The 14,044-nt window shown below is 41.6% G+C and overlaps 1 protein-coding gene across 1 annotated transcript in view; it reads right to left on the minus strand.

The window, feature by feature from the left end:
* The window catches only part of WIPF2 (WAS/WASL interacting protein family member 2), a 48,240-nt gene that overhangs the window by 21,189 nt on the left and 13,007 nt on the right, over positions 1-14,044 (minus strand). Inside the window, exon 2 of the mRNA XM_032428640.1 lies at positions 753-884. Within this exon, the coding sequence (XP_032284531.1) occupies positions 753-815 (63 nt within the window). The 5' untranslated portion in view covers positions 816-884. The remainder of the gene's footprint in view (positions 1-752; positions 885-14,044) is intronic.

Consider the following 14,044-nt stretch of genomic DNA (forward strand, 5'->3'; position numbering starts at 1 on the left):
GATCTTCAGGGTCGTGAGATGGAGCCCCATGTCGGGCTCTGTGCTCACCTTGGAGTCTGCTTGAGATTCTCTCCCTCCTTCTGCCCCCTCCCTACTCTCTCTCTCAAAATAATAATACCTTTTTAAAAATTAAAAAATAAAACAAAAATAAAAACTCAAAAAAAAATGAGACAGAGCACCCAGGTTGCTTCTTTCTCATGTGACACCAGATATCACAATCCACATATAGTAAAAGCGGTTGCCTACTTGGTTCAGAAACCACACTGCTTTTTGTCCTCCCATTATCAAACCTTTAAGTCTTAATAGTATTTTCCAGAAATTCCTTTCTTTTTTGATGGGCTGATAGACTTGATGGACTTGGCTTTAGGATGAACTGTTTGCAGTAGAAGAGGAGGAGATGAATAGTAGCAAGAAACAACCACTAGGAGTTGCCATTCCTTTCCTCAATGATGCCAGAGAAATGCTGTACTGACCTTTATAGAACAAATAGTTTTAGGGGCAAAAGACAAGTTCCTACTGTGATGTGACCTGTCCAAATCTCCATTTAGACTGAACCAGGAAAAGAAAACAAGATAAGCCATTACAGTACTAAGAGGATCTCTCAGAAATCAGAACTAGTTGATGAAGGCAGACTTCACTTAGCTATTCTCTATCTTTCTACACCACATATCTTTGAGTAGAGTATGCCTTACACCAGGAAGCCCTAAGTATCCATGAAGGTTCTGAGAGACCCAGGTGGAGAGATTACCTACCTGATTAGAAGTGGGCGGTGGAGGAGGACCAGGGGGCGGTGGAGGGGGTGGAGGAATTGGCATCCTTGCCCTGCTCGCAGTTGGCACTGCTTTCTCTCCGTTTTAATTTGCAGCTTTAGGTCACTCATATACCTGCAATGAAATGTAAATTCAATGAGAACAACTCTGCCATCAGAGACACTGAGTACCCAGGAGAATTAGGGGACTGGGCATGACATGAGAGAGAAACGAAGCACCTCATCCCCTAGTTCCTCTGTGATAGAGTCCAGGGCCTGGTAAACTTTTTTTGTAAAAGGCCAGATAATAAATACTAAGAGTGGGGCACCTGGGGGGGCTCAGTCTGACTCTGGATTTTGGCTCAGGTCATGATCTCAGGGTCGTGAGATCGAGCCCCGCATTAGGCTCTGTGCTGGGTGTGGAGCCTGCTTAAGGTTCTCTCCCTCTGCCCCTCTCCCTCTCCCTAAAAAAAAAAAAAAAAAAAAAAAATTAGTATTTTAGGCTTTACAGGCCACATATGGTCTCTGTCACATTTTATTCTTTATTTTGACATTTTTTAAATAATAAGGCTTTATTTTTTAGAGCAGTTTCAGGTTCACAGCAAAATTGAGCAGAAAAGTACAGAGAGAACCCATCTACTCCTGTTTCCCCTACACACACACACACACACACACACACACACACACACACACACACACGGCCTCCCCCACTATCTACATCCTGCAGTTGGACATTTGATACAATCATACCTCATTACCACCCAAAGTCAAAGAGATCCAGTCTCTGGATGGCGACAAAATGGTAGCCAGGTTTTTTTCTACAGCTGGGTGACCACGGGTCTGCCATCCAGTTTCTTGTTATGTCCATATGTAATAATGAAGCTTTCACACTGGCTCAGCAGCACAACAAAATGGAAACCTATGCAGACATTATTGGTTCTGAAGATACTACTAATGAAGACTATCAAAGCATCGCCTTCTATTTTAAAGGAGAAAAAAGACATTTTCAGGCTGGAAAATTCTTCTTGCTGTGTGGCCAATATTCACGAGCACTTAAACATTTCCTCAAATGTCCAAGTTCAGAAGATAATACGGCAACAGAAATGGCAACTGAAACTGTTGGTCAGGCCAAAGATGAACTGCTGACCAGTCTGCCGATAGACCATCTGATGGGAGAGAGTGATGCCATGCCTAAGGATGCCAAGTACCTGTTCCGCTTGTACATGGCCCTGAAGCAATACCGAGAGACCGCCTGGACCACCATCATCATTGCCAGAGAACAGCAGTCTGCCGGAAACTATCAGAATGCTCACGACCTTCTCTTTAGCATGTATGCAGGACTTAAATCCCAGATCAAAATTCCCTCTGAGATGGCCACCAACCTCATGATTCTGCACATATGATTCAGCATCTTCTATACTAGTAAAGATTCATGTTAAAAATGGAGATCATATGAAAGGGGCACGTGTGCTTATTCGGGTGGCCAACATCAGCAAGTTTCCGTCACACATTGTGCCAATCCTGACGTCCATGGTGATCAAGTGTCACCGAGAAGGCCTCAAGAACTCTGCTTTCAGCTTTGCAGCCATGTTGATGAAGCCTGAGTACCACAACAAAATAGACGCCAAATACAAAAAGAAGATCGAGCCCATGGTCAGGAGACCTGATACATCCGAGACAGAAGAGGCTACAACCCTGTGTCCATTCTGTGAATTTTTTCTCCCAGAGTGTGAACTCCTCTGCCCTGGATGTAAAAATAACATCCCATATTGCATTGCAACAGGTCAACACATGTTGAAGGATGATTGGACTGTGTCCACACTGCGACTTCCCTGCTCTATACTCAGAATTTAAGATCATGTTAAACACTGAAAGCACATGTCCTATGTGTTCAGAAAGATTAAACTTCGCTCAACTAAAAAAATCTCAGACTGTACCCAGTACCTGCAAACAGAGGTGGAGCAGTGAGTGGCCTGTGCAGGAGGCCAAGTTTCTACCCCTGGTGGTTTCTGGATACAGAAAAAAGAAAGACTCTCCAGGTCACAGACATTGTACAGTTGCCATTGTAGAGTGGCAAAACAGTGACATATAGCCTTGCTGTTTATTATACTTCATAGAGTTCCTATTCAAAGTCTTACGTATTCTATGCTCTACACTGTTAATAGTAGCCCATGATGTAACTATAAATATTCAACTTTTTGATAACCTTTATATTTTGAAATATCTCCTTTAAAATAAAATTGTTGATTAGATATTGGCAACCTATATTTTATATATTTGGACAAATGTATATTGACAACTACACACATTGTAGCATCATACAGAGTAGTTTCACTGCCCTAAAAGTCTGTGTCTGCCTATTTATCCCTCCTTTCCCCCAACCACTGGTCCTTTTTACTGTTTCCATAGTTTTGTCTTTTCCAGAATGTCATACAGTTGGAATCATATAATATGTAGCCTTTTTCAGATTGGCTTCTTTCAATTAGTAATACTCATTAAGTTTCCTCCATGTCTTTTCATGACTTGATAGCTCTTTTCTTTTTAGTGCTGAATAATATTCCATTGTTTGGACGTACAACAGTTTGTTTATCCATTCACCTACTGAAAGACATCCTGGTTGCTTCCAAGTTTTAACTAATTATAAATAAAGCTGTTATAAATATTGTGCAGGTTTTTGTGGGGACATAAATTTTGGCTCATTTGAGCAAATACCACTGACTGTGATTGCCAGATCCTATGGTAAAGAGTTACATTGTATAGTAAACTGCCAAATTGTCTTCCGCTTTGCATTCCCACCAGCAATGAAGGAGAGTTCCTGCTGCTGCACATCCTCGTCAGCATTTGGTGCTCTCAGTGTTTTAGATTTTGGCCATTCTAATAGGTCTGTAGTAGTGCAATTTCACTGTTCTAATTTTTCAATTCTCTGATGACATATGAAGTTGAACTTCTTTTCATATGCTTACTCCCCCCTCTGTATATTTTCTTCAGTGAGGTGTCTGTTTAGGTCTTTTGCACAGTTTTCAATATGGTTGTTTTCTAATTGTTGAGTTTTAAGAATTCTTTGTCTGTTTTGGATAACAGTCCTTTATCAGATGTGTCTTTTGCAAATATTTTCTCCCAGTGTGTGGCCTGTCTTCTCATCCTCTTGATTTTTACATTTTAAAACTACATTTTTAGGGGTGCCTGGGTGGCTCAGTCATTAAGTGTCTGCCTTTGGCTCAGGTCATGATCCCAGGGTCCTGGGATCGAGCCCCGCATCGGGCTCCCTGCTCGGCGGGAAGCCTGCTTCTCCCTCTCCCACTCCCCCTGCTTGTGTTCCCTCTCTCGCTGCGTCTCTGTCAGACACATAAAAATTAAAAAAAAAAAAAAAAAACAACCCTACATTTTTACGTTTTAAAAATGTAAAAACCATTCATGGTTCATGGGCATTATTAAAACAGACTATGGACCAGATCTGATTTGTGGGCCATAGTTTACTGACTCCCAGTATAGTCACATCCTTGGAATCTGATCAGAGCATAAATACCATGTGAGAATTTAGCTACTTATCAGGTCACAAAAAAAACTATACAGCTGTCCTCCTGTTACAGTCTGTAAGTGATCCGCACTTTACAAATGAGACAAACCAGGGAAAAGTCTTGCCCTAAGACATTAAAGTGGGGGGCAAAAATAAAACTAAAACTCAAGAACAATAATTCACCCAAAAAGCTGTTCCAAGGAAATCCCACTTCTTGCTCCCCCCCCCCCCAAAATCAAAGCCAAAATAACATTATCACTGGGAATACAACTTACAGATGACAAGAAAGGTTCAAGACACGGTAATCAACTTCACGAATTAATCCAGGGAAGAACTGCTTCCAAGCACAGTGATTAATGAGATTAGGACACAGGAAATCTCACGGGTAGCCCCTAGCACAGATGAGAGACCATGTGCACCAAGCCAAGCCTAAAAGATCAAACCGGCATGGCAATCCACTGAGGAAGTTTGGTTCTGAACTCTTGACACAGGTGATCACAATTTCCCTGTGAATAGAGGAGTAACCACTTAAACATTTCCCTCAATGCTCTCAAAACCATTTAAACACTTTCTCAATGATGAAAGAAAAGGGCAAATATTCCAAAGGTTCTAAAAACCAAGAACCTTTAGAGGGGGGTAGAATTTGATCAGAAACATGACTGTGAAGGTCTTCACAATCTTAACCCTTCCAATAATGCCACTACAGGCTGGATGCCCAACAGAGCTTTCTGCTCCAATCACAAAGAACTGGACAGTACACTTTGGACAACTAGACTTTGGCTAAATGGTTCCCATGGGGCATGGTGTCTGAACTCACTTCAAGAATTGAGCAGCTGACCATCCTTCAAGGGAAAACACCTTCTGATGTCTGGTTTCAAAGCTAAGTCTAGTTTTTCTTTGCCAGGGATCTAACATACTAGACTTTAAAAACTGATCAAAATCGGGGCACGTGGGTGGCTCAGTCGGTTAAGTGTCTGCCTTCGACTCAGGTCATATCTCAGGGTCCTGGGACTGAGCCCTGCTTCTCCCTCTCCTGTTGCGCGCTCCCCCCCTTATGGTCTTTCTAATAAAATCTTTTTTTTTTTTTTTTAAGATTTTATTTATTTGACAGAGAGAGACACAGCGAGAGAGGGAACACAAGCAGGGAGAGTGGGAGAGGGAGAAGCAGGCCTCCCGCCGAGCAGGAAGCCTGATGCGGGGCTCGATCCCAGGACTCTGGGATCATGACCTGAGCTGAAGGCAGACGCTTAACGACTAAGCCACCCAGGCGCCCCTCAAATAAATAAAATCTTAAAAAATAAATAAAAATTGATCAAAACAGTAAATCCTCATGATCCATCTATAATGGGGGGGGCATGCAAATTTAAAATAAAAGGAAGATATAGAGAAAAACACTTTCTTCTGTTTGAATTCTCTGGGTTCACTCTGACAGTTCCCCCAAAGCATTTTTTTAAAAAGCACCTGGGTAGCTCAGTTGGTCAAGCATCTGACTTCGGCTCAGGTCATGATCTCAGGGTCCTGGGATCAAGACCTGTGTCGGGTTCCGCACTCGGTGGGGAGTCTGCTTGTCCCTCTCCCTCTCTCCCTTCTCCACTACTCATGCGCTCCCTCTCTCTCTCCCAAATAAAATCTTTATTTTTACTTTATTTTATTTATTTATTTGACAGAGAGAGACACAGCGAAAGAGGGAACACAAGCAGAGGGAGCGGGAGAGGGAGAAGCAGGCTTCCTGCGGAGCAGGGAGCCCGACGCGGGGCTCGATCCCAGGACTCTGGGATCACGACCCGAGCCGAAGGCAGATGCTTAATGACTGAGCCACTCAGGCGCCCCTCAAATAAAATCTTTAAAAATAAAAAATAAAAAGCTAGCAGAAAACAATAGGAAATAATAATAATCTATTCAGAAACAAACATTTTCAACTAATTCCAGTCACCTCAGTTCCTGCCTTTTCTGAGTTTCCAGTTCTACCTACCTTTGCCATTGCCAGGACTGAAACGGTCTCCTAGAATGATCGGGAAAAGAGACTCAGACAAGTCCCTAATTCTTTTCATATCCACAGGTAATCCAACCTACACGCTACAAAGTAAGAAATCACTTAGAGGAACAACCTTATGCCTAACAGTGAGCACCGTTTATAAGGCAAAACAGTAATTCTCTAGCAAGGCAAATCTTTTTTTTTAAAGCAATCCACTGGAAAAGACCACTAATATAATACACAGTTACAGATGCCTTCTTGAAATAGGCTCAATTCAAACTCCAATTTCAAAATAGACCCACTAAAAAAAAAAAAAAAATCACCTTCATCAAGAGACAGGCTTTTGTGCTGACAACCAGCAGTGCTTCTCAACCTTTCTTCTGCCTCCACAAAGACTGCATGAGTGACATGCTCCTATTATTGACACTGAGTATGCAATGATACACTATGGTCGAGTATCACTGCTTCCCATTTTACAGGCGAGGACACTAAAGCTCCAGAAGTGGGAGCAATCGCATGCATGCACACTAGAGAGAAAGACTGATCTAAGGGCACCTGCCCAAGATCATTCTGTAGTAAACTGCAGATTTAGGACTCAAATCTAGATCTTCGGATCCCCTGCTATTTCACTAATCACCCCAAAAAACATTTGCAATGGAAACTGGTTTGGTGTAGCAATTTCCTACTATTTTCCCCAAATGAAAATTCAACCCACCCCAAATTTCTATTTTATTAATAGAATACAAACAGCTCTTTCTATGTTTCCCAAGAGCAGCCCAACTTAAGTAAATTCACGTTAATACAACATTCCCTCCCCTGAAAATCCCCAAAAGCTTTATTCAAACTAATTTAATATTGATAGAATCACTAAACCAAAGCAGAGGGTCTGCTTTGAGAACTACCTTTAGTTAAAAACAAGTGAACCAAAAACCCTTCATAAAGTTTTATAACAGAATGACAATTTTTTTTAAGTAGGCTCCATGCCCTGCATGGATCCCAATGCAGGGCTTGAACTCACAACCCTGAGATCAAGACCTGAGCTGATATCAAGAGTCAGACACATAACCAACTGAGCCACCCAGGTGCCCCACAGAATGACAAATTTTAGTGACCCACTACTTTTATTTATTTTTATAAAAAGATTTTATTTAGGGGCGCCTGGGTGGCTCAGTCGTAAGCGTCTGCCTTCGGCTCAGGTCATGGTCCCAGGGTCCTGGGATCAAGCCCCGCATCGGGCTCCCTGCTTGGCGGGAAGCCAGCTTCTCCCTCCTCCACTCCCCCTGCTTGTGTTCCCTCTCTCGCTGTGTCTCTGTCAAATAAATAAATAAAATCTTAAAAAAAAAAAAAAGATTTTATTTATTCATTATTCATTTGAGAGAGAGAGCACAAGTGGAGGGGAGAGGCAGAGGGAAAAGGACAAGCAGACTCCCCACTGAGCAGGGAGCCTGATGTGGGACTTGATCCCAGGACCTGGAGATCATGACCTGAGCCAAAGGCAGACGGCCCACTGACTGAGCCACCCAGGCACCCCGACCAACTACTTCTAATCGAAGGACAAATTCAGTCCTTCTGGAAGCACTGTGTACTGCAATTTTTTAAAAAGTAACATTCTTGGGGCGCCTGGGTGGCTCAGTCATTATCCCGGGGTCTGCCTTCGGCTCAGGTCATGATCCCGGGGTCCTGGGGTCGAGCCCCACATCGGCAGGAAGCCTGCTTCTCCCTCTCCCACTCCCCCAGCTTGTGTTCCCTCTCTCTCTGTCAAATAAATAAATAAAATCTCTTAAAAAAAAAAAGTAACATTCCTGAGATTAAACCTAAGAAGAAAAAAAAGGGTTCTTTCCAGAATTTTAAGTATTTCCTTTCTGATCTTTTAAATTAGAACTACAAACCTCACCATCTGTGTTCTTCAGAGTCCTTGATTTTCAGAAATATTGTGAGGCTGCCTCCAGCTCAGCAACACACCAATTCTCATTACCTTTTTAAGCCCTTCTATCTTAGAAACCGTGATAGAATAAGCTATTCACATCCTCAGGAGTCAGTTTCTTTGAAATCAAGATCAGAGAGCATTATTTCAAATCTTCCTGATGTCAAATTTATCACAGAATTCAGAGATAAGTCTTCATAAAACTCAAGCAATGCACTTTTAAAAAGCACTCTCTTCTATTCCTCAAAAGACAAAACCTATTTTTCTATTCAATTTCCTAACATTTCATTCCAAATATGTATTCCTACATTTTAGAAGTAGGAGACTTCCCAAGTACAAAGACGCTGACCTTTCACATTTGATAAACGAAGAATCCAATTTAGTTGTTGCTTTTTTCATATATTTAAAATTATCTCAAAAGTATTCTAGTTACCACTACCATTTGGGGCCTTTATTCAAATGGCATTCTGCTATTATAAAACTCAAGTTTCAATTGCAAGTTATTTTTAAAAGAAAAAAAAATTTTAATTCTAAGTCTAAATGCTATCTACTTTCATGCTAAGAGACCTTAGGTAACAGCACTTTCCTTTCATCTCAGCTTTGTTACCAAGTAAATTACAGTTTTTGTATTGAAGTACCCAACAAAATCCCATAGGGGAGGAAAAAAACTGACCTTAAAAAGTAGGCTCCCTCCCTCAGCAAAGTCTCAAAGGCCTTAGTTTTACCTTACAGGAATCAGTTATATGAATATGAATTTGGGATATCAATAAGAAAATTCCCCCCCCCTTTTTTAAGTACTCTCTATGCCCAACATGGGGCTCAAACTCATGACCCAGAGATCAAGAGTCACATGCTCTACCGACTGAGCCAGCTAGGCGCCCCCCTCTCTTTCTTTCTTAAAGATTTTATTTATTTATTTCAGAAAACGAGAGAGCACAAGCATGAGTCGGGGGAGGGGGAAAGGGAGAAGCAGACTCCCTGCTGAGCAGAGAGCCCAATGTGGGGCTCGATCAAAAGACGCTGGGATCATGACCTGAGCGGAAAGCAGATGCTTAACTGACTGAGCCACCCAGGCACCCCTCTCTCCTTTCTTAAATACATGTTCAATTTTTTATTTTTTAAGATTTTATTTTTAAGTAATCTCTACACCCAACGTGGGGCTCGAACTCACAACCCCAAGATCAAGAGTTGAGGGCTCCACCAGCTAAGCCAGCCAGGTGCCCCCATGTTCAAGTCTTTAATATCCTATTAAACCTCTCCCCAATATAAAGAAACAGAGAAGGGACACCTGGCTGGCTCAGTTGGTTAAATGTCTGCCTTCGGCTCAGGTTGTGATTCCAAGGTCCTGGGATGGAGGCCCACATTGGGCTCCCCGCTCAGTGGGGAGTCTGCTTCTCCCTCTCCCTCTGCCCCCTTCTCCCCCCCACTCTCTTAAATAAATAAATAAATAAATAAATAAATAAATAAATAAATAAAATTAAAGAAACAGAGAGACAGATGAAAGAGACATTTCAAGATCCTCTCTGAAAGACCAGTAACTCTGCCTACTCTTGTCTCCAGATAATCTAAAGAAGAGAGCTGTGTCTTCAAGAGGAAAGATTCTAGACATTCCCCTCAATGGAATTCTGATTCAACAGTTCAAATCAAAATAAATCTAATAGTATCAGAGATGGAACATAAATGTTTGGCAGAAATAGAAAATCAGTTGCTTTGGAACAAAGAAAGTCACAATGCAAAATGGGGTTTGTGTTTGGTGTACTTTAATCCCAGCCAGAAGGAACTACAGCCTTGCCTAATGTGGGTTCAATAATCCAGGTAGGTGGGGTGGCAAGACTTTCCAAGCATAGACATTAAAACCCATTAATGAATCAAATGTTCATAACCACACAACAAACCCTAGAAACATTCACATCAAACAAGTTCAAAATGAGGGGCGCCTGGATGGCTCAGTCGGTTAAGTGTCTGCCTTAGGCTCAGGTCATGATCCCAGGGTCCTGGGATCAATCCCCACATCAGGTTCTTTGCTCAACGGGGAAGCCTGCTTCTCCCTCTCCCTCTGCCTGCCGCTCCCCCTGCTTGTGCAAGCATGTGTTCTCTCTGACAAATAAAATCTAAAGAAAGAAAAAGAGAAAAGGAAGAAACAAGGAGGCTATGTGCTTGGTTTAGTGCTCCAAACGTTTTTAACTTGCTGAATTCATTCATTCATGAATTTATCATCCAGTGAATATTTATTGAGCACCCATCACTTAATCCATTCAATAAATATTTCTCCACTAGGTGCCAAAGCATTGTTGTATAACAATGGTTCTAAGGGGAATGATTCTGTCTCCCAGGAGACATTCGGCAATGTCTAGAGACATTTTTGATTATCATGACTAGGGGGTGTTACTGGCCTCTAGTGGATAGAAAACATTCTATAATTCCTAGGACAGCCCCCCACAACAAAGAATCATCTAGTCCAAAATGTCAATAATGCTGAGGTTGATAAACCCAGTTCTAGAGGCTGAACAAGTTTCTACAATCCTAGGGCTTACATTCTAGTGGAAGAGATAAACAAGAAAACAAATAAAATCTCATATCTCAGTTACTGATAAAAAGAATGAAAAAAAAAAAAAGAATCATGAAGGGTGAAAGTAGGAGTATGGAGGAATGTTCTCTTAGATAGGGTTGCAGGGAGGGGGGCTGGCTCTCCACAAAGAAGTCTCTCCATGAGCAGAGCAACCCCTATGAACATCTGGGGGAAGAGCACTCCAAGAATTAAAAAACAGCAAGTAAAAAGCCCAAGATGGGAACGAGCTTGACATGTCAGAGAACTAGTAAGAAAGCCAGGGTAGCTAGAACAGAGTACAGACAAGAGTGGTAGAAGATGAAATCTGAGACCTTACAGGCCATTCTCCAAATCCCTTAAAACTAGTATCCTTCTCCATCCAATATGCCTATACCAAAGAAGTTTAAACCAACTAACAGTTCCCTGCCCAAAGTAAACAAGTTCAATCAGTTATCTCATTAATCCCACAGACTGTACTTGATCGCTTGGTTTAAGCACAGCTAGGGACCCAGATACTACTAACTGGAAGCCTTCCAGGGTTAAAAATCACCTGATGATAATGTCTGCCTATCCACCTGCCCTTCAATTTTGCTCCTGAAAAGCAGTACAGCATGGCAAGGTAGGAGTTCATTACCACAGTAAACACAATGGCATCCAGTTCCCAAACCAAAGAACCCCAACATGGGAGAAGTGCCAGGAGCTACCTAAGAGTACTCACATGCCACTCACTCCAGGAGACTAACAAACAGCAGGAGCCAAACAGGTTCCTATACTTACGTGGGAACGGATGTCAACACAGAATTATGAACACGCCTTTCTGTGTTCTAGGACAGAATATAGTGGAGGGCTTCCACTAAAACATTTTGGTTTCTCTAAATAAAAAGAACCAGACTAGAATAACTTTCATGTTACAGATACCTTACCACCCTTCCCCTAACCCGTGCAAAAAAAGCTTTATATAGTTTTAAAAATAATCCACAGCCCTCTTCTCTCAATGGAGAAGGTGCTACCTTCCCCTTGAAATTCAATTCAGTCAAACCTCCGGTGAAACAGATTTCTGTCATGCATAGAGATGGAATTAATTAAAACTCCAAGGTTACTCCACGAAGGGGAAAAAATCATTTTTCCAACTGCAGGCATTTTCCATCATGGAAATTCAACTATGCAGCAAATCTGATTGATCCAAAACAAGTAATAAAAAAAAAAAATCACATATGCACCATGAATATTTAAACTGAAAACCCTACAACTCCTACAACTAAACCTGAATGTTTTACTCTCCACATCAATGATTTTTCACTGTTACAAGCAGCACACAAGCCTGAAAGAGAAAAGGAAAGACGTAGAATAAAGATATGTAACTGTATGATGAAATCCTTTCAATATAATCTCTAATAAGAAACGTTAAGTACACATCCCAACGATGCAGCTTTTCCTCCTAATGTGACACTCCTCTTGTCCTAGGTTTGTTTAAAACCCTAGAAATAGGGACACCTGGGTGGCTCAGTCAGTTAAGTGTCTACCTTTGGCTCGGGTCATGATCCCAGGGTCCTGGGATCAAGCCCCACATTGGGCTCCCTGCTCAGCGGGGGTCTGCTTCTCCTTCTCCCTCTGTGCTCTCTCTCTCAAGTAAATAAATAAAATCTTTAAAATAAATAAATAGGGTGGCCTGGGTGGCTCAGTCAGTTAAGTGTCTGCCTTTGGCTCAGGTCAGGATCCCAGTGTCCTGGGATCCAGCCTCGAATCGGGCTCCCTGCTCAGCAGGGTGCCTGCTTCTCCCTCTCCCTCTGCTGCTCCCCCTGCTTGTGTTCTCTCTCTGTCTCTGTCAAATAAATAAATTAAAAATAAATAAACAAATAAATTAATTAATTAAACAAAGCCCTAAAAACACAAACTCAGAAGTCTACTTAGTCACATACTACTTGATGTAGTAAATATTAGATACCATGGGTTATTCCCACATACTCAGGAGCCAAGTCCTCTTATCTAAAATGATGACAAATCAATGAGAAGTCTACTCTTATGTTCAATTAAATAACCACAGCTGCAAAGAATGGCTTCATAAAAAAAGATGGATAGAGATTAATTAATGCAAGAGAAACTGTAAATTAAATATCTGAAAATCATCCTAAACAGAGATCAGGGAATCACCGCACCGAACATCATCAGCCCCTACTACACCCCTCAAAGCAAAGAGAAAATCCTGTTAACGTGAAAACACTACAGTACTGGAAATGTGGGGGAAGGTGTACAGAAATAGTCAACTGCAGTAAATCAGTAACAGTTCAAAGTAGTGCTTCATAACGCAGCCAGTGATCAATAATCTGTGAGACAGTAATACTTTAGATTTCACATTGTTTTCGTGACTTCACTCACCAAAACCGTTTCAAAGGAACTTGCTGTTTCTATGGAGCTGTTCATCTTAGAATGTAAATCAGCTCCATGTCAGAGCCAACATGACTTCCTCAGGCTATATTTTGGCTAGTAACAGCCGCAAGATTTCCAAGAACTAAGAACTAGGATCCTACACTTGGCCTCTACAACATTGTAAGACATGTACTATTTGGTTCCTAACTGCCAAGCAATTCATAGCAACCAAGGAGCAGCTGCGAACACCTCATTTCCAGATGCCTTACAGACTGGTAGTAAAAGATACAGCCATTTTTCTTTTCTGGGCCTTAGGAATCCATAATACAAGAAGGAGAAGAGAATGTGCCCTTTCATATTATCAAAGTTAAAAACAAACTTCAAATCACAGCTTTTAATATCTCCAAAAATGATGCTGCATAAATCCAAGGCAGATAATTAGTACATCTGTTTTCAAAGCCTGAGTCAATTTTCCACTTCAAAAAATATTTAACAGATTCTTGGATTTGGACAGTGAAATGATGCAGAGAGTAGCTCAATGTTCATAACTAATACTTCCTCCCCACCCACACAGGCCAGGAACCAAGCAACCAAGCAATGGGTCTAGAAGTGCTGGCTAAAAAAAATGGGAGTCACACAAGGCCAAAGTTATTAACATCAGCCAGCTTTTCACCAGAGAAGAGAGTTAACCAGATGAAGGACACACACTCTAATTTAGAAATCCAGACCAATGCCAGACAGACTAAAACACAGTCTGAATACAAAAGCAATATTAGGTGGAGCCTGAGAAGTTTGCCTCAGAGACTTGGGAGTAATAAAGGTTTAGAAGACCCTTCTAAAACAGTTTCCAAACTTGCCTGAAGATAAAACCCATCTTAGGGTATTTGTTTAAAACACACACGCATGGGGCGCCTGGGTGGCTCAGTTGTTAAGCGTCTGCCTTTGGCTCAGATCATGATCCCAGG

Source organism: Phoca vitulina, unplaced genomic scaffold, assembly GCF_004348235.1.
Source record: "Phoca vitulina isolate PV1807 unplaced genomic scaffold, GSC_HSeal_1.0 scaffold40, whole genome shotgun sequence".
NCBI classification, from domain to species: domain Eukaryota; kingdom Metazoa; phylum Chordata; class Mammalia; order Carnivora; family Phocidae; genus Phoca; species Phoca vitulina.